Below are 20,434 nucleotides of genomic sequence, written 5' to 3'. Positions count from 1 at the left end.
AATGTAACATCTTTCTCTCTCTCTCTCCCTCTGTCTCTCTGTCTCTGTCTCTGTCTCTCTCTCTCTCTCTCTCTCTCTCTCACACACACACACACACACACACAAGACTTATGAAAAACTCTCCATTTAAGTGTAAGAACTTAAATGTAAGGACTGAAGATGTCTCCTCAGGGCCAGACTTCTTTTCTGGGCTTGGGGAAATGTTGGAAGGGGTTCACAGTACATAGGAGAGGCTGGTTGCACTTGGTTGGCCTGTATACCTTAAAAAGGAGAGCTAGTATCTCTGGCATCAAGTAAAAAACCAAATTCAGGGTTCTCTAGCATGCTGAGAGTGTTAGGGGTTTTCTGAGACTGAAAAGTCAAAATGGATGCCCTGGCTTGTGGGCCAGGTTATCCTGAAGATGAGTCAAACCGCTGCCAGGCAGAATACAGGAAACTGCCTAGGGAAAGAACAGCTCATCTTGGGAAGGCAGTTCCAAAAAACAATGTTGTGGAATATTATTTTAACTAGGCAAAGATGTGTTGTATTTTTTATGCTGCAGAATATTACTTTAACTATGTGAAGGTGTGTTACATTTGTTTGTGCTGAGTATGTTTAATTACGTAAAGATGTACTGCATTGCTTCATCTTGCCTGCCTAAGGCACCTGTTTGGTCTAATAAAAAGCTGAGCAGCCAATATCTAGGCAGAAAAGGGATGGGAGGAGCTGGCAGGCAGAGAGGAAAAGTAGGAGGGAAAAATCTAGATGAGAGATAAGAAGAAGAATGAGAAGGAAGAGGAGGAGGAGGAGGAGGAGGAGGAGGAGGAGGAGGAGGAGGAGGAGGAGGAGGAGGAGGAGGAAGAGGAGGAGAGAACAACCGAGAAAGGGAAGCCAATCAGATCAGGCAGCTGCCAGCCAGTTAGATGGAGTAGGACACACAGAAGGAAAGAGAGGTAAGAAGTCTCAAGGCAAAATGTAAACGAAGAGAAACACATTAAGCTATAAGAGCTAGCAAGACATGAGCATAAAGTCAAGCATTCATAACTAATAGTAAGTCTCCATGTCATGATTTGGGAATTGGTTGGTGGCTCAAAAGAGAGAGTCTACTACAGAACAAGACCAGGGTCCCACAGACAAGAAGCCCCTACTGACCCCTGTATGTGTTTTCAGGAAGTTTCTAATTATGGAGTGTTTGGGGAGACAAACATCACCAGTGTTCTGGAACTTACTGGACTCCATTCCTCTGCCTCCTTGTCACCAGAGTATTTACTTTTGACTAATGTCTCTCATATCATTTTAAGACTTTCAAAATCATTTCAAATTGCGCCTATTTGTCCATTTTTCTAGGTACTTTAATATTTCAAATGTCTGTATTCATTTAATAATGCAAGCAAAGTGCATAAAATTAAATATTTAGGCTGTAAACATCTTGTGAATCTCTTTCCAATCTAGTCATAGGGAAATGTATGGTAATGCATGCCAAGAATCTCACAACACACAGCTCCATGATACATTTTTCAATAATGTTTTGGAATATAAAGTTTCTCTCTTATTTATTTAGGACTTGTGGGAGGAAGCGAAACTCCATAATATGCACAACACAGTTAGAGATGAATTTATGGGACTCAGCTCTTGCCATCCACTCTGCGAGCCCAGGGATTGAACATAGATCATTTGGACTGACGTCAAGCTGCTTTACCCGCTGAACCATCTCATTGGCCCTGAATATAAAGAGCCATTGACAGTAAACAACAGTCTTCTCGATTACCTTAATACCCAGTAAATGTCCTATACAAAACCCACCATTGGGCAGTGCAGGTGATGCCGTAAGACCATTGGCTGAAGCATCTAGTTCCACTAGTCTAGGAGTTAGACAACAGCAGACTTGGAGGAGCTGGTGTGTGATTCCTCCCTCATTTTTAGCAACTTATACAAAAAAGGTCAAGAACTTTGGGGACCTAGTTCCTGGTCAGAGGAATAGGTTCTGAGTTATTTCTGGCCTTGGCTGGAGGCAGGGCATTCTGAGCTGCATGAATCTAACCCATACAGTTTTGTTCAGGTGTGGGCTCATAAAGTTTTATAAGGACAAACTATTGTCCTTACCTGTAAGAGTCAATCTCAATAGGCCTATCGACAGTGGAAAAATACTTGAAAAGCTGTCAAGATGGAACAGACCTCTGCCAAACTAAGCCTTCTTGATATTCACAGGCCTAGCTCAAGTGACTCAGCCGAGCTTGGTTAATGTCCCAGACTGCCATTTGTCTGTTCTATCCTGACACTCTCAGGGACAGCTGGAGCCATGCACCTTGTCCACCAGCTCAGTCAGGTAAGTGCTGCAGGTGCCTGCAAACCCATAGCATCCCCACATCCTGCAAGCCCAGCCAAGTTCCATGCCCTAGATCCCAGCCTTACCATAATCCATGCCAACATTACATTCCCCAAACCCAAACTCTACTGCCAGAGCCTTCACACCAGCCTAGGCTGACCCGACCAGAAGACACATTTTCATGCTTTCACGACTGCCTCTAAATTGGCAATCCAATAACAAATAAGCATGAAGTGTCTGGAGTGTTGACCTACCAACTCTTCACACCTGATCTGAAATTAACCAAGCTTAGACAACAACAAAGATAGACTATATTTCTACTCAACAGAGACAGGATAGAATGTTACATCAGGTACACAATGAAAAAAGTTCAGGTACCTAGATCACACCCCCAAAATGCAAATAATATTAAACCAAGGAAATATGTCCCTCAAAAAAAAAATAGACCTATAGAAATACTCTCCAGTGAGAATTACCTAGATGAAACCCAGGACGTGGAATTTTAAAAAAATCATAAACATGATCAAAGAATTTAGAGAATTTTCCAATGTAGCTGTAGCATTAGCAAATGACCTTAAACCAAACTCTATGAAGATGATAGAGGTTCTTAAAGAGAATATTAATAAATACCTTAAAAAAATAAAGGTAAAGATGAACAAAAACGGAAGAAATGAATAGACTACTTAAAGGAAGCCAAGAAAACACAAACAGTTGAAGGAAATAAATAAAACTATTCAGAACCTGAAAATAGAAATAGAAACATTAAAGAAAACACAAGCTGAGGGAATTCTGGAAATGGGAAATCTAGGAAAGTAAACAGGAACTACACATGCAAGCATCACAAACAGAAAACAGGAGATGGAAGAGAAAATCTTGGGCATTGAGGATAAAATAAAAACAGATACATTAGTTAGAGACAGTGTTAAATCTAAAATATTCAGGAAATCTGGGACACCGTGAAAAGCCCCAAACTGAGAATAATAGGAATAGAAGGTGGCAAAGAATCCCAGAGTAAAGGCCCAGAAGATATTTTTAACAAAATCCCAAAAGAAATTTTCCTAACCTTAAGAAAGACATGCACATGTACAAGAAGTCTATAGAACACAAAATGGACTGGTCCTGAAAAGAGAGTCCCTTGCCACATCATCATCACCACTACCACCACCACCATCATCATCAACATCATCATCACCACCACCACCATCATCAACATCATCATCATCACCACCACCACCATCATCAACATCATCATCACCACCACCACCACCTTCATCATCATCATCATCACCACCACCACCACCACCTTCATCATCAACATCATCATCACCACCACCATCATCATCAACATCATCATCATCACCACCACCACCACCATCATCATCATCATCACCACCACCACCACCACCTTCATTATCAACATCATCATCACCACCACCACCATCATCACCACCACCACCACCACCACCACCTTCATTATCAACATCATCATCACCACCACCACCATCATCACCACCACCACCACCATCATCATTATCAACATTGTCATCATTTTGTTATAAAGTCTAATTTAAACAATATTTAATTACAAATCCAGCCCTAAAGAAGGTAGTAGAAGGAAAACTTCAACCCCAGGAGTTTAACTACACCCATGACAACACAAGCAATAGACTATCTCACACCAGAAAAAACAAAAGAAGGGAAACACACACACACCACCAACAACAACAGCAACAACAAAATAAGAGGAATTAACAATCATTCGTTATCTCTATCAATGGACTCAATTTAAAAAAAAAAGACACAGATTCACAGGACGAATGCAAAAAACAGTATCCATCCTTCTGCTGCATACAAAAAACATTCCTCAACAGCAAAGACAGATATTACCTCAGAGTAAAGGGTTAGAAAAAGATTTTCCAAGCAAATGAATTGGAAATAAGCTATGAAATATGCCATTCTAATATCGAACAAAATGGACTGCAAACCAAAATTAATCAAGAGAAAGGAAAGGACTCTCATACTCACCAAAGGAAAGATCCACCAAGATGAATTTTCAATTCTTAGCATCTATGTCCCAAATGCAAGGACACCCACATTTGTAAAGGATAGACTACTAAAACTTGAATCACATGCAGACTCTCTTGCATTGATATTGGGAGACTTCAATACCTTACTTTTATCAATGAACAGGTTATCCAGACAAAAACAAAACAGAAAAACACTGGAGCTAACAAATGTTTTGACCCAAATGGAACTCGTAGATATCTACAGAACATTTCATCCAACACAAAAGAATACACTTTCTTCTCAGCCCCTTATGGAATATTTTACAAAATTGATCACATGCTGGCTCACAAAGCAGGTCTCAATAGGCACAAGGAAACTGAAAGAATCCCCTGCATCTTATCAGACCCCCATGAATTAAAACTATAATTCAGCAACAACAGAAATAACAGAAAGCCTACAAACTCTTATAAACTGAACAACTCTCTACTGAATGATTACTGGGTCAAGGCAGAGCAAAGAAAGAAATTAAAGGTTTCCAAGAATTCAATGAAAATGAGTACAGAGCACATCCAAACTTATTAGACACAATGGAAGTCATGCTGAAAGGAAAGTTCATAGCACTGAAGGCATTTATAATGAAATTGGAGAGACTCATACTAGCAACTTAACTGCACACCTGAAAACTCTAGAATGAAAAGAAGCAAACACACCTAAAAGGAGGAGACAGCAGGAAATAATAAAACTGAGATCAGATTGACAATTAAAATCCCAACAAGACTGAAATTCCAGCTTCCACCTGTCAGAATGCCTACGATCAAAAACACAAATGAGAGCTTGTGCTGGAAAGGACGTGGAACAAGGGGAACACTTTTCCCCTGCTGCTGAGAGTGCATATTTGTACAGCCAAGAAATCAATATGGTAGTATCAGAAAATTGGGATCCGTCTACCTCAAGACCCAGCTATACAACCCTTAAGCGTTTACCTAAACAACACTCCATCCTACCACAAGGACACCTCCTCAATCATGTTCATTGCAGCTTTATTCATAATAGTCAGAAACTGGAAACAACTTAGATTACCCTCAACTGAAGAATGGATAAAGAAAATGTGGTACATTTACACAATGGAGTACTACTCAGCAGTAAAAATAATGACATTATGAAATTTGCAGGCAAATGGATGGAACTAGAAAAAACCGTCACGAGTGAGGTAACCCAGATACGCACACAATATGTACTCATTAATAAGTGGACATTAGTGTGAAGTAAAGGATAATCCACAGACCCAAAGAGGCTCAGTAACATGAAAATCTCAAGGGGTGAGACATGGATCTCCCTGGGAGAGGAAATAGAATAGATTTTGTGGGTGGACTGGGGACAGGGGGTGATGGGAATAGCAGGGATAAGGCTGAGGTGGAGGTAAGGAAAGATACAACTGGGAGAGACAACTGGAGTCCAGGGGCATTTAGGGGGTAATGTAGAAAACTTGACAGTAGAAACTACCTGGAATCTATGAGAGAGGCATTAGTGAAGTCTGCTAGTATGGGGGACACAGAGCCTGAATTGGCCATCTTCCATACCACAAGGCTCCTAGCTGGGTACATTAACCCAGCCACAAAACCTTCAACCTACGACCTTTCCTGCCTGCAAAATGTGCTGATATAATGGTGGCACAGAACTTGTGGGAGTGTCCAACCAATGATTGGTCCAACTTGAGGCCTTTGCCACAACATAGATCCCAATGCAGACACTGCCTGGATGGCCAGGAATGAGAGGCAGATCAGCCCAGAGACCAAGACAGAACCAAACATGACTGGCAAAAAAAAAAAAAAAGTCAATGAGATGATTCCTAATGATATCCTGCTGTAGTCACAAATCTGTGCCTATCCTAAGCATCCTCAGAGGGGTGCCATCCAGAAACTGATAGGAGCAGGTGCAGAGACCTATAACTAAATGCTGGGCAGAGCCAGGGGAACCCTGAAGAAGAGGAGGAGGGAGGAGGAGGAAAAGAAGGAAGAGGAGGAGGAGGGGGAGGAATTGTTGGAGCCAGAGGGGTAGAAGACACCACAAGAATGGCCTACAGAATTAACTAAGCAGGGTTCATAGGAAGCCACAGTGACTGAACTGACAAACATCAATCCCGTATGGGTATATACTTTATGGTTGTGTAGCTTGATGTTCTTGTGGGACTCCCAACAGTGGGTGTGGGTGTGTCTCTAACTCTTTTGCCTGTTCTTGGGACTCTTTTCCTCCTCCTCCAGGGCCTTGTCCAGCCTCAATATGAGGGTTTGTGTCTAGTCTTCATATGACTTGTTAGGCCATGTTCAGTAGATATCCCTGGAAGGCTGATCTTTTTCCGAAGGGAAATGGGAGAGAAAAGGGGAGGTGGGGTGGGAAAGGGAAGAGTGGAGGGAGGGGATATGGTATATGAGAAAAGAATAAAAGAAAAATATGAAAATGAATAAATGGTTGCCAAAGATTTTCTGGGTCACCTCTCCTGCACCCTCCCATGGACATCTGGGCCTTTGAAGCTTCCTTTGTCTGTCTGTCTAGGAAGCTTTTGTCTTTGTCTCAAGTAGTCCTCCAGAGTTCACCACCTGCCCAGAACCGACCCCATGAACTAGAATCGTTCTCAAGATGACTGATCAGTAGCATGTTATTCAAGATACCCAAGTCGTATCATCCCTAAACTGAAGTCTTAGCACAAACCAACAGGGGAGAATTCTTGTGTTATTGTTAAGAACAAGAATGATACATGACTTTGTCCAAATGATGCTAAAAATCGTTGTTCTGGGTCAGCAAGGGAACACTGCAGATTAGAGTGATCTTAACAAGGCTGGTGCCCTGAGTCCTGCACATGCTCTAAGGTGTTACAGATGCACACACACACACACACACATACACACACACACACACTAATGATGGTGATGATGATAACGGTGGTTGAAATTTAGAAATGCAAAGTATTTGTTTCTCTGAGAAGACAGGAGTCTACTTTCCCAGCAGGTCAAGGATCCCATGGAAAACGACCTTCTCTCTTTTCTTTGGCAAAATATGTAGATGAGACCAAGTTTGAAATTCACATCTAAAAACCACTGATCCCATATGTCTGATTTCAGGCCTTGGGAGGAAGGAAGGTGCCTCTGGTGCCGTAAGGCTGTGCACGCAGTACAATCAATGCTCCTTTAGAAATGACCCTGTATTACATTAGCATCTACTGTGACCTTTGAGGAAATGGAAATGTCTAGCCAGAGGTCCCTGAAGCAATGGCTAAGTGGGCATTATAAATCTACAAAGAATCTCATTCTGACAGTGCTGACCGGTGGTCACAATAAGCAAAGCCACCATCATCCTTAAATATGCCTCAGGATTAGTGTTTTCTCAATACCTCATTTTTCAGAGGTATTTTCACATTTTGCTTCATTTTGTCAGCAAGTTCATTTTTTAAAGCCTCATAGAAATTAGTTATGCTCCAATAGATTTCAAAAGAAAACAAAAATCTGGAGACGGACTTTACAGAAACTCGATTCCATAAAAAATTAATTTTACACGGCTCCACATTTAAAGAGATAGCAAGAAGTCTACATTATCTATTGATAAAGCAGTCCTTTGTATACGTGTGTAGACCATATCAGTAGGGGTGGAAAGGGGCGTTCTATTTCCCTGTGGGAAGGTGCAAAACAGACTGCACTTCTACTCAGTAAAAAAAAATAGAGCATCAGAATAATCTGTACTCTTACATAGTTATCTTCAAGGGGAAAGGGGGGGGGTTATTCTTTCCAGGAAGTGTAGAGAGGATGCTCTTGGGTAGACGGGGTAGGGCATATGGGCATAGCAGAAGAAGAGAGGTACAAAACAGGGTTAATGATATCTCTGTCTTCAAAAGGAGGGTGGATCTCTGGAAGGCACCATGAAAGCAGTCACAATAAATGCATGCATCAACTAAACCACATAGATCTCACGCCTCTTAGTCCAGCGGGGAACAGAAGGGGGCCATGAACAAACATTAGTTCTCATCAGGACTATCTCTCTTCTCATGCACCTGCAAACAACCAGCAGAGGCCGGAAAAAAACTCAGTCAGAAGAGAAAAAAAGCAGTCAAGTTTCTAAAGTTGAGAAACAACAGCCAGAGCTAGAAGGCCAACCTGAATAAAGAATTGCTGCAAACAGCATAGGATGTAGAGAAGCCATCCCCTGGGCTTGAAATGACAGCCTTGGCAGCATCCTTTCTCCGGGAAAAGACAGAAAACAAGACAGACTCATGTGTCCACTCAGGACTGAGAGAGGAAGGGGGAAAATGTCAGAGCCCATGATGCGGATTCCTTCTGCCTTGACCAAAGGTCAGAGTTCAGGCCTATTCTTGCTCCTTCAAGATGGTTGACAGGCTTGATTCAGGGTGTGGCTACTAATGGGATGTTTTGAACTAGGATATGGTTACTTGATGCTTTGGGTATTGGAGAAAAAGTTCACTTTGTTCCTTGCATTTTAGTAAAAAGGTCTTTTGTCTCCCTCTCCCCCCCCCCCCTTTGCATTGGGTTATAAAAAGCCAATGAAAAATAAACGTGGGCAGATTCAGTACTCACTGGGTTGCCCTCCCGACTCTATCCTGTGTCTCTGTCTATTCCTTTTGTATCTTTGTTTATTCTGTTTAACATTTCTAATCCACACGCCCCTACCCTGGAGCGTACGAACCCGTGGAGGCTGGACCCCGACAGATGGCCCTCAGTGTGGGGTTCACAACAGGGAAAGCAATAAGGGAAGAAAATGGAGAACACTGTAACATGAAAGAAACAAAACACTGGTGGGTTAGTTACCTCTCAAAGCTATAGAGAAATCAACTCAGAAGACAGAAACGGCAGTCCACGGAGAAGGCCAAAGACTGCGGATAAACGTTGAATGGTGGGCCTGACCCCAGCTGGCAGCCTGTCCATGAAGTACAAGAATCCAAACTCAAAGAGACTGCAAAAATCCAATCACAAAGCCCCACACAGAGGTTTCCCAAGAGCCAAATGTAAATTAATGCGCTCTGCAGAAATGATATATCCTCAAAAGCAAGGGGAGCTGAGGGTGTTGAAAAAGTAACTTGAATCAAACCTTAAACACTAAGAACAGAAACAGACAAACATACAAAGTGAGAATTCTAAGTAAAGACCCAATTATGTTAGAAATGAAGATTAAAATCAAAGATGCTACAGAAAGAATAAAGTCAAGTGAAAATGTAATAAAGGATGCCGGAGTAACAAAGTAAACATTCTCATATTTTTATGAAAATTAAATCAAATAGGAGACAGCAAGACTCAACATCAGGAGAGCTAGAAACCAAGGAATATAACACATTTTTAAATCTGCAAGCCTAGAAAACTCTGTGAAACTGAAAAGAGACCAAATCCTACAGGGTATAAAGCCCACAGGACACCAGAGGACATTCTAATAAAACCGAGAGGCCAAAGACAATTTTTTACATTTTCCAGGCTTGAAGCAAAATGAACAAGAAACTTACCAATTACCAAGAAGTTACAGAATTCATGCCCAGCAGAGTTCTCAGAAATGTGAGTTGGCTAGCATTCATTGTCAACAGGACAGAATCTAGAATCATCTGGGGACAGCCTTACCTGTAGAGGTGAGGCAACATCCAGGTAAAGGCTGGGCTCTGGGCAGCCTGTGATAAATTACCTTGATCAGGTTAATTGAGACGGAAAGACCACCACCTGTGGACAGAGCCATTTCCAGGACAGGTATCCCAAACTTTTCAACAAAAGAGAAAAGGGGTAAGATGGCTCTGCGTGCGCGCGCACACACACATACACACGTGCATGTATACACACACATACATACACACACATGTGCATGCACGCACACACACACGTGTGCATACACACATATACACACGTGTGCAGTCACACACACACATACATACATACACACACATACATCTCAAGAAAAATCATGGATGAGGGAATGGAATACTTATATCCTAGGACAGAAAGGCTTGCAGCAAAAAGACATCTGGGTGTGACATGCCTGTCACACTTCATGATGCCACCAAAGCTGGGTTGTCTGCATATGACCTGCATGTGTGAGACCCACAGACATTTCTTCACAGATGGGTAGCAGCCCATACGGCCCCATCGACTGGCAGTTAAAGATTGTTAGGGAAGGGGTGCACAATTTCTTTATTAACCAATGAAAGTTACAAATAGAGAGATGACCCTCCTCCATCACTTTGGTGATATCACTACTGATACATTGAGCTCCGGTGAGCACCCTAGCTCGGGCAAGATATTCAAATTAAACTCCATGAGTCACACACAAAACAAATCATGAAAGTAGTGGATGGACATGTTGGGAAGAAGGGTTTTAATAAGAGAGGGGAAGGAAGAGAAAGGAGAAGGTGGAAACAATGGAGATTCATTAGAAAAATGTGTGGATCTGTCATACAGAAAAAGAAAAAGAGGAAAGACACTGAGCAGTGCCCATTATTCTCTGCCCCCAACCACTGCAGGCTGCCTCCGGCTGTCCCAAGCTCCTGCTGATAAGGATTTCCCCGACAAAAGACTGTGTCCTTGAGCAGTGAGCAGAAATAAATCCTTTCTCCCTTAAGATGCTTTTGTCAGGGAATTTTATCAGAGGAACAGAAAAATAAACTGAAGAGCACGTGAAGAAGGAGGTGATGAAGTAGTGTCTTCAGATACCCGAGAAGAAGCCAGCCCTGTCATGTAGTAAGGATATCTAACGTCTGCCCTAAGTCCACAGGAACTCACAAAATACTCTATATAGGAGCTGCTCAATATTAACCTCATCCATAGGGCTAGAAAGATGGTTTGCCAGTTAAGAGCACTGGCGGCTCTTCCAGGAGACCTGGTCTCAGCTCCTAGCACCTATACGAAGGCTCATAACCATCTGTATCTCCAGTTACAGGGGACCCAATGTGTTCTTCAGCCTCCATGGGCATCAGGCACTCATGTGGTTTACATGCATACATCCATATACATAAAATAATAAACAAACAAAGTTACTTTAAAAAATATGCATTAACTTCAATCATCAAGATACTAGGCAGTCCTGGGGGGAAATGAGCCAGTGGTAAACATGCAGTAGTATTAACAGTAGATCTCAAACAAATAGGAACAACCAAGGTGTAGGCAGAGGTTGCTTCTTTGTTCCCAGATGCCCAGACCATGAAATAATCACACAGAAGCTCTATTATTTGTGGTATTTTTTGGCCAACAGCTTAAGCATATTTCTGTCTTACTCTTATATCTTAAATTAACCCATTTCTATTAATCTGTGTATTGCCACGTGGCTGTGGCTTACCAGCAAGGTTCTATCTGGCAAGGTTCCATCTGGCATCTGTCTCCAGCGGGGCTACATGGCTTCTCTCTGACTCTGCCTTCTTTCTCCCAGCATTCAGTTTAGTTTTCCCACCTAGCACCTCTTCTGCTAAGCCACTGGCCAAAACAGATTTATTCATTAACTAATAAAAGCAACACACGGCCAGGACTTCCCACACCACCAAGGAAGAGTGGCTCTCTGTCTAGAAAGCAGAAATTAATCAATCAGCAGGTAGATGGAGAATACCTAAAGAGAAAATAGACTCACTAGTGACCACATAGGTGACAACAAGAAGCCAAGGGACGTCTACAATTCCTCTGCAGAATTTAAGATGTGGAAGAGAACTAGAAAGAAGTCAAGGGCTGGAGATGGCTCAGTGGTTAAGAGCACCTGTTACCCTTACAAATAATGTGAGTTTGATATCCAGTACCCATCTATGGGTTAGAACCCCATAACTCCAGTTCCAGAGAGTGTAATGCCCTTTCCTAGCAGCTTTGGGTAGCAAGCACACACGTGATACACATACATGTATGCAGCAAAGCCCTCGTGTACATAGAATAAATAAGTGTAGTCAAGACATGTCATTCAGAAGTTCTTCCTTTCTATAAACAAACTGTAATTAAAGATTTTAAAAATTGAAGCATAAGACTTGACTGCATTTAACTTGAAGATGCGCTCAACTTAGGTTTTTTTTTTTTTGCTTGTTTGTTTTGCTTTGTTTGTAATGAACTTTAAACCAAGGGTTTCATGTACGTTAGATAAGAGTTCTACTTCTGAGCCATACCCCTGCTTTTAGCTTTTTATTTTGAAACGGGACCTGACCAAGTTGCTAAGTACTGGTGGCCCTGGACCATGGGTACATTCCATCTCAGTTCAGAAGATCAAATGTGATTCACAGGGCTAAATAACTTGTGGCAATAGACCAGCAGGTTAGCTCAATTCCTAAGGCCAACTGGTTCCTGTGTGCAGGTCATCCCAGCTTCCCACGATGGCGACAAGCACACGTACCACCACTGATACTGAACTATAGGCAACTCCATATGTCCCAAGAGGCACAGGCCTGTCCTCCATCCCTGAGAGACCAATCCAGTGTCTCAAAACCTCCATGAGGACTTGCTGCTCTCTGAAGGTAGAAAGGAGGCAGAGAGGCTAGTGAGTCCTGTGCTTGGATGACCAATGAAGAACATGTAGGGGACAGTCTTCTAGCTCTCCAGAAATTAAGAGCCCAGACATGAGGGACAGCTGGTTTGTCAAGTCTCGCTCTCTGCCCGCCACCGTTGTCCATGACAGTGCTCATCTGTGTACCCATTCTCGTCTGCACTCTGGGCCTGGGTCCTCCCTGATCTTCATGATGGAGATGAGAAGTTAGTAGCATGAAGTGAACCATCCTGCTGAGACCACTGCCATGGCTAGTATTGAAACAATTCTTCATATTTAGGATTACTATGCATTTTTAGCAGAGGCAGATGCAAGTCTGAACAGGAATGAACTGGAGCATTAAACTGTGCACTGAAGATATTAGCACCTACACTGGTTTGAACACCTGCTCGCAGGATCAGCTGTGTGCCCAGAGTCCAGTGGGAAGATGTACAGTTAGCGCCTACGCTGGTTTGAGCGCCTGCTCGCTGTCTCTTTCCCGTATCTCAGACTCCCACAAGTGTCATTCAAGTTAACGTCTTGGAAAAGTGTACAGTCCTGCTAGTTTCTCATAAACTGGTGAAATGTCTAATATAAAATATCTCCCCAAAGTTATCATTCTTTTTTATATGAGGACAACTTACTATTTTGTACTACATCCCTTGAAGTTTCATTGGCGGAAATTTAAATCTCCAAATGCATATGTTAAATGTTTGGAGGTGACGTCACTGCGAGGCGACTGGGTCATTAAATGGAATGATCTCGTGCCACTGGGAGGTGGCTGAGACATCTGGAGTCCTCTCCCTTAAGTGGAATGACCTCGTGCATCAATAAATTGATGTACTATTGAGGAAATGGCTTTGTTATTAAAGAAAAATAACTGCTCTCTGGCACACTTGCCCTGTCTCATCTTGTGATGCCCTTTCCCATGTTATTATGTAGCAAGCAGGCCTTTCACCGGATGCCAAGCAGATCCAATGGCTGATGTTTTAGATCTTCAGCTCCCAGAATTCTGACCTAAACGAACCTTGATTTTTTTGCATGTTACCCAGTCTTGTATGTTGTGATACAGCAATAGAAAATACAGTTGGTTTTGACTGCTAGAATGACCTAGAAAATACACCTCTAAGTATGTCCGTAAGCACATTTCCAGACAAGGTAAACTGAGGAAGGAAAATTGACCGCACAGTGGGCAACACCTTCCAAACCCTGAGTATGTAAAGAGGCTTTCAGAAGAAGCAGTGCCCGCGCACCTGCCCTCGTGTCTTTGTGAGCAGCTGCGTCTGTCACTGACACTGTGATCCTCTGCAGACATCAGTCTTTGGATGCGGACTAAGCACGGTGGCTCTCCAGGAACGAGCAGGCCTTTGGCATCAGATTGGAAGGGATGAACGATTCAGCTTCGTGAGCCGAGTAACCAGTGTGTGTTGTGCCTCTCTGGTGTGCAGGTGGACATGGCTAGATAACCAAGGCCTCGTGTGCATACTAATCTAATAAATTAGATACGGAGTTTGTTGTTTGTGGTGGCTTGTGTGTGGGAGAACATGTGAGCTGTGACCTAAAGATGTTCCCGAGCTTGGAGCTATGACCTAGAGATGTTCCCGTGCTTGGAGCTGTGACCTAGAGATGTTTCAGACTGCTGTCAGCAGATTTCCCTGGATCGTTCTGTTGGGACCGTAGGAGAATGCTGATAGCAATACAGATACTGATAGCAGTGTTAGTGAGATTTCAGGGAAAGAGGACTCTGACGGAAATCATGCTGCAGGTCCCTTGTGTGACATCGTAGCAGAACATCTGACGGTATTTTCCCCACTTGTTAAAATTTCTCAGGAAGCCAAATTTCAAAGCAATGGACTGATTTGCCTGCTAGAGGAAATTTCAAGACAGGATAACCTTGGGGCTGCAGTGACTTAGCCAGGTTTACAATTAACAGAAAAGTAGAGCCAAAAAAAAAAAATAGAGAAATTACAGTTTGGTAATTAAAGAACCTTAAATAAGTTTAAAGTTTCCAACAAGACAGGTTCTGACAAAAGAGCTACAATGTCAAAAAGATCAGTATTTTTCACGGGCGACCCCAGGCTCTGCGCTGCGACAACAGAATGTCCTAATGGCAGGGGCCCATCAAGGGCTGCAGGGCAAATTTGTTGGAAAGGGGCCTGAGAAAGCTACTGAGAGGCTCCCTACTCACGAACAACTTCCCAGAAGGTTTTTGATCCAGGTTCAGCTGCCTCAGCGCTCATGACCACGAAAGCTCTAATAGGAAGAGGCCGATGGAGTCTATAGTGGCAACAGAACTTGAAATCATTGCCCACACTGAGCTGACTTTGTAGGCCTACATGAGCAAAGGTTATGGGTTATGAAAGCTCTTGCCCAAGGCTTCAGAAGGCTGTGAGTTAGGGGAACGTCAGGCAGGGTGAGTTCCCTGAACGAAGACGCGATCAACTTGAAGCCTGTTTCAGCCACAACACCCAGGGATCAGAGATTCCAGAAATGTGTGTGGCATTTACAAAGCAAAGCCCAAGGCCCTGAATTGCCTGGCCCAAGAGACAAACCACGTGAACAGAGCTGCAGGGCCAAGCTCAGCAAAGCAGGCAGAGCATGCATCATGCCATCTGGGGTTCTAGATGCCAGGCCTGGGACTGTTTCTAGTAAGGGTCTGTCTTTCCTTGCTATCGTTTGAGAATCAGGTTATTTATTCTGTGCTGTTATATATCAAAAGTACATAACTTACTTTTGGGTTTTACACAGGTTCTTAACTACACATTTCTTTTTAATCCCAGAAGAAACTTTAGACTTTAGAAGTGTTGGAACTTAAATATTAAGGAGAGCTTTAAACTTGAACTGCCTGGGTCACATGTGATGAGACAGCGTGAATCAAGTCACACCCTAGCACAACTGTTATTTCTTATTCCAACAGCCTAGAACACATAGTTCCTAGAAGGAAGCATGATATTATCTCCACTAAATTGAATACTGAGACTTCCCCGTGGTTACTTTGGATTCTTTATGTCCTTGAGTCAACAAGATAAAGTAGGAGTCATAGTAATGGCAGGTGTGATTGATGCAGCTGACCTGTGGGCAACTGGACTTCTATCACACAACAGAAGTAAGATTAGAGAGGGAGTACAAGCAATTTATAGGGCATCACTTAGGATTACTGAGCCTTGTGGTTAAGTTCAATGGGAAATACAACCCGATCCAAACAGTACGATAAAGGAACATAAATGCTATGAACATGTCTTTTCTGTTTTGTTAAGAATGTGTTTGTATGGGGCTGGAGAGATAGCTCAGGGGGTAAGAGCACTGGCTGCTCTTCCAGAGGTCCCGAGTTCAATTTCCAGCAACCACATGGTGGCTCACAACCATCTGCATTGAGACCTGGTGCCTGCCTTCCTTGCCAGAAATACATTGTATGCTTAATAAATAAATAAATCTTTTTTTTTTTTAAAAAAAAAAGAATGTGTTTGTAGGGATGGAAGGATGGTCTAGTGGTTAAGCGTATTTATTTTGCAGAGGACTCAGGATCAATTCCCAACACTCACAGCTATCTATAACCCCCGTTCCAAAAGATCCAATGTCCTATGTTGATTTCCTTAAGTACTAGATATACTTGTGCGGCACATAAAAATACACAGGCAAAACACACACATAAAATAAGGTAAAGTTTAAAGGGGAGTATGTTTGTGTATATATATTAGCATATTAAGTGAATATCCATGTTTTTCCCCTTCTATTCTTTTACCACGTAACATAACATCAACTATCAGTACTTCAGTATTGTTAAATCTACAATATCGTATTTAACTTATGGGATATGCAAAAGAGTAAGTATTCCTCAAAAGACGTCACATATTCTGTGGAAAGAATTAGTGAATTCCCCGTTGTATAGGGGACACCCATATCATCTTAGGAGTAGTTACAACACCGTCATTATCATAATTTCGAGGACTTACGGAGATGTGGTTGAATATCGTTAGCTTGACTGGATTTCGAATTGCATAAGAGTAACAGCTCAGGATAGGTCTGTGAGGGCATTTCCAAAGAGGAATTACTTGAAGGGCGGGTCCACCCTTGAAGTGACTTGACCCCTAGATCACATATAAAAGGGCCCAAGGAAAAAGAATTTGCCTAACCCTGCCTTCACTTCTTTCTAAGCAAGCATAGCTCGCTAGTCACTGCAGACAGCGGACTCCAGCTCCTTTTGCCTTCCGATAGGAATTGGATAGCAGTGACTCTCTGGGAATCTTCTAGGCCTTCAGTGCCAGATCTGAACTTCAGAGGCTCGCATTCCATCTCACAGGCAGAGAAATCACTGGGTTCTGCGACTCTCCACTCCGCAGTTAACCGTGGCTTCCCTGCGACCATGCCCATTCTGTGAGCTTATCTGGTCCTCCAGGGAGTCTTGCATGTTACATAGACTATGACACCACTTCTAGTCCTCAAGGAGGTTTGACAACGAGGGCTCTTGCTCAAGCTCAGACCTGGGCAAAAATTACTTTGAGGAACAAGCTTCTAGGGTAGGGAAATGACTGTCTCCGAGAGCCATAGTCTGTCTGTCTCTCGGTAACACATGTTAGAATTCCTCACATGAGGGTTGGCAGAAGTCTGTTCCTGTGCATATACCAAGCTGCAGTTTTATGACTCAACACCAAATACAGGTCATTTTGGCAGGACCATTTCACACTGGCCGTTGGCTTCCATTCCTCTCCCTTCTCTGCTTGAAAAGTACACACGGGCCATGGAAACAGAGGCACACAGGCCACCAAGTGCAGAGAAGAACCTAGCCCCCCCCCCGCCGCCATGGGACAGGTTTTCTTTTGTAGATATCAGCTGCATTCCTGACAACACCGGGTCCATCTCCGTGCAGTCCTCCTGTGGAGAGCTCACACACGGAACACCCACTGCCTCCAGCGTGATTAGCACAGGTCTTAGTTCCCAGTGCTATTCCCGGACCCTTGCTAGCATCTCTCACCACCTTAATGACCTGTTCCCACTACGCTTTCAAAGCGTAAAATCAAGAAGAGTCCAGCAAGCTTACAACCCTTTCTTAGCCATCGATTCAACCCAAAGCATTCAGAGTATGATGAAGCTAATCTCAGATAACCGATGTGCCTTGTTCTGAGCTGGTCTCACCTGCACCAAAGTCTCTAATCACCAAATCCTGAATATCCCAGTGGTTAGCGGCATGCATTGGTGCACGTTTTTAATTCAATTGGTTTAAGAACATGGTAGTGAAGAGACATCTTAAATGACAAAGTACCTGAAAAAGTCCATGAAAGAGAATCCATACCCATGCTGCTCTGCAATTCCTGCACAAACAACGTTGGCAGATGCTCCGATCAGTGTCCCGTTACCTGGAATCAGAAATCAGAAAATAAAGTAACAGCCAAGCTCATCGTGGAAGCTGATCTTTGCTCTTTTCTTCTGTTCAAAGGCTGTAATATGATGATGACCATCAAAGTCAATGCTTTGAAACATCTGGAAACAAACACACTGCCAACCAGATAATAAGTTATCTGTTTGAAAAGATCCCAGTTGGAATCAGGTAATATGCATCTTTTAGAGAAAAACGCAAGCAAAGCAAACAACCATGGGTTGCAATATGTGTGTGTGTCCTTTTTAAAACAGTGTAGCAAGATCTTAGTCAGGAACCTCTGGACTCTAGGCTCAGACATCCGCTAAGAAATTCTTTCAGCAGATGAAAAGGGTTGGTAACATCAGCTGAAACTTTTGCATAACCCAATTTTGCTCATTGCTAGGCATTTTCTTCACATAAACATTTCCTTGAATAAGCTTTCTTTGTGAAAACGGTGGGAAAGGACACGCTGTGTACACGGGCACTTATTGTGCACACGGGCACTTATGCCAACCCTCACAGTCCGGGTGGAGCAAACCACCAAGGCAATCCCATCAGGTCATTCTTCCCACCCTTTCTCCTCCCAGACACACAGCGATTCGTTCAAGAAAGTCTTACACAGCCAAGCCCAAGAGCCTCTTCTTTCTGCCTAATTGGAGCCATTGGTATTCAAGCGCACAGCCGAGGCCCCACAGGCTTAGCTCAGGTCTGACATCAGCGTCTCAAGAGTAAAGGGAAAGCTAACCCTGAGGGTTAGTGAGCAGAGAACCCTGGCTCTGGAGCCACTGCAGTGTGCGAGCAGGAGGACATTATGCTTCCAAAACCAGAAACTTCAAAACAGAGAGACGGAAGGGCTCGGTGTCCTCACAAAGGAAGCACTGTGAGGGAGACTGAAAAGCTTGCTGTGGTGTCTGGTGATAGGTGACAAGCCCTGAACTTGAACCAAGGCTTCTGACTCTAGAGCAACATTGAAAAAAAAAAAAAAAGGAAGAGCTTAAGCTTAAGGATGTCTAGGGTTCTCATGGGTAGGCACAGAGCATCTGAAGGGTCTGGACCGGGTAGCAATGTACAAGTCATTGTTTTGCCGGCCCAGACCACCTTCCTAGGTGTTCTTCTCAGATGTAGCCACACTATCACCTTTCTGTCTGTCTGTCTGTCTGTCTGGTCCCATTCTGGGCCTGACAAATGAGACTGCCTTCTTGCCAAATGTGATCATTAGTTTTAATTGTCAACCTTACAGAACCAAAAACCACCTGGGTTGGTATGCCTCTGGATGTGTAGGGGGAGATTATGCTGACTTTTAATTAAGGAAGGAAGACCCACCCACTATGGGTATTGCCGTACGCTGGCTGGGATCCCGGGCTGTGTAAGTGGCAAGGAGAGCTGAGCAGAACTCATGGTTCTCTGCCTCCTGACCACCAACAGAACCTGACCAGGCGCTGTGTCATAGGGGGTCTATTGCTGTGATGAACACCATGACCAAAGGCTAGTTGGGGAGAAAAAGGTTTATTTGGCTGACACTTCCATCCTGAAGGAAGGTGAGGCAGGAACTCCAACAGGACAGGAACCTGGAGGCAGGAGCTGATGCAGAAGCCATGGAGGAATGCTGCTTCCTGGCTTGCTCACCATGGCTTGCTCAGCCTGCTTTTTTTTTTTTTTTTAGAAAACCAAAGACCACCAGCCCAGAGGTGATACCACCCACGATGGCTGGGCCCTCCTGCATTAATCACTAATGACCTACAGGCTTGCCTGCAGCCTGATCTTACAGAGGCATTTGCTCAAGCTCTGTCCTCACTGATGACCTTAGCTTATGTCTAGTTGACATAAAACCAGCCAGCAGACACTGCCAGTTCCCGTTACCCTGATTCCCTGCCATGACTGATGATTGTACCTTGAACTGTGAGCAAGAATAAATGCTTCTTCCAATAAGTTGCCCTTGTCGGAGTTCTTTATCACGGTCACAGAAAAAGCAGCCATGGTAGTCAGACAAGTAAAATATGTTTTAGTTCCAACTGCCTGGTCTGTGTTCCCCAGTTCACGGAGCAATACATTTATTTCCAAAGCTAAACAAAAGCTTCCACTGAAAGTGTTCATCAAAATTGTTAAACCCGGGGCTAATGAAGCTACTGCTTCCCTTTGGAGTTTTAGTTTAAAGTGGTGGAAAGAGCTATGGAACTGGGGGTGAATGACATCACAAAAATGTGCTGAAAATGTATTGGGAGACCCTTCAACACGGCTCAGAGGGTAACTTTTGTGTTAGGTATTTTGTATTATAAATCCTGTCAGTGAGCAGAGT

At 43.3% G+C, this 20,434-nt stretch overlaps 1 protein-coding gene across 1 annotated transcript in view; it reads right to left on the bottom strand.

Annotated features, from left to right (window-relative positions):
• The window catches only part of Oca2 (OCA2 melanosomal transmembrane protein), a 209,294-nt gene that overhangs the window by 50,067 nt on the left and 138,793 nt on the right, over window positions 1-20,434 (bottom strand). Inside the window, exon 23 of the mRNA XM_057756393.1 lies at window positions 18,043-18,136. Within this exon, the coding sequence (XP_057612376.1) occupies window positions 18,043-18,136 (94 nt within the window). The remainder of the gene's footprint in view (window positions 1-18,042; window positions 18,137-20,434) is intronic.

Source organism: Chionomys nivalis, chromosome 23 (genome assembly GCF_950005125.1).
Source record: "Chionomys nivalis chromosome 23, mChiNiv1.1, whole genome shotgun sequence".
Classification (NCBI taxonomy): Eukaryota; Metazoa; Chordata; class Mammalia; order Rodentia; family Cricetidae; genus Chionomys; species Chionomys nivalis.
The sequence above is the reverse complement of the archived record's forward strand: the minus strand, read 5'-3'. Positions and strand labels throughout refer to the sequence as shown.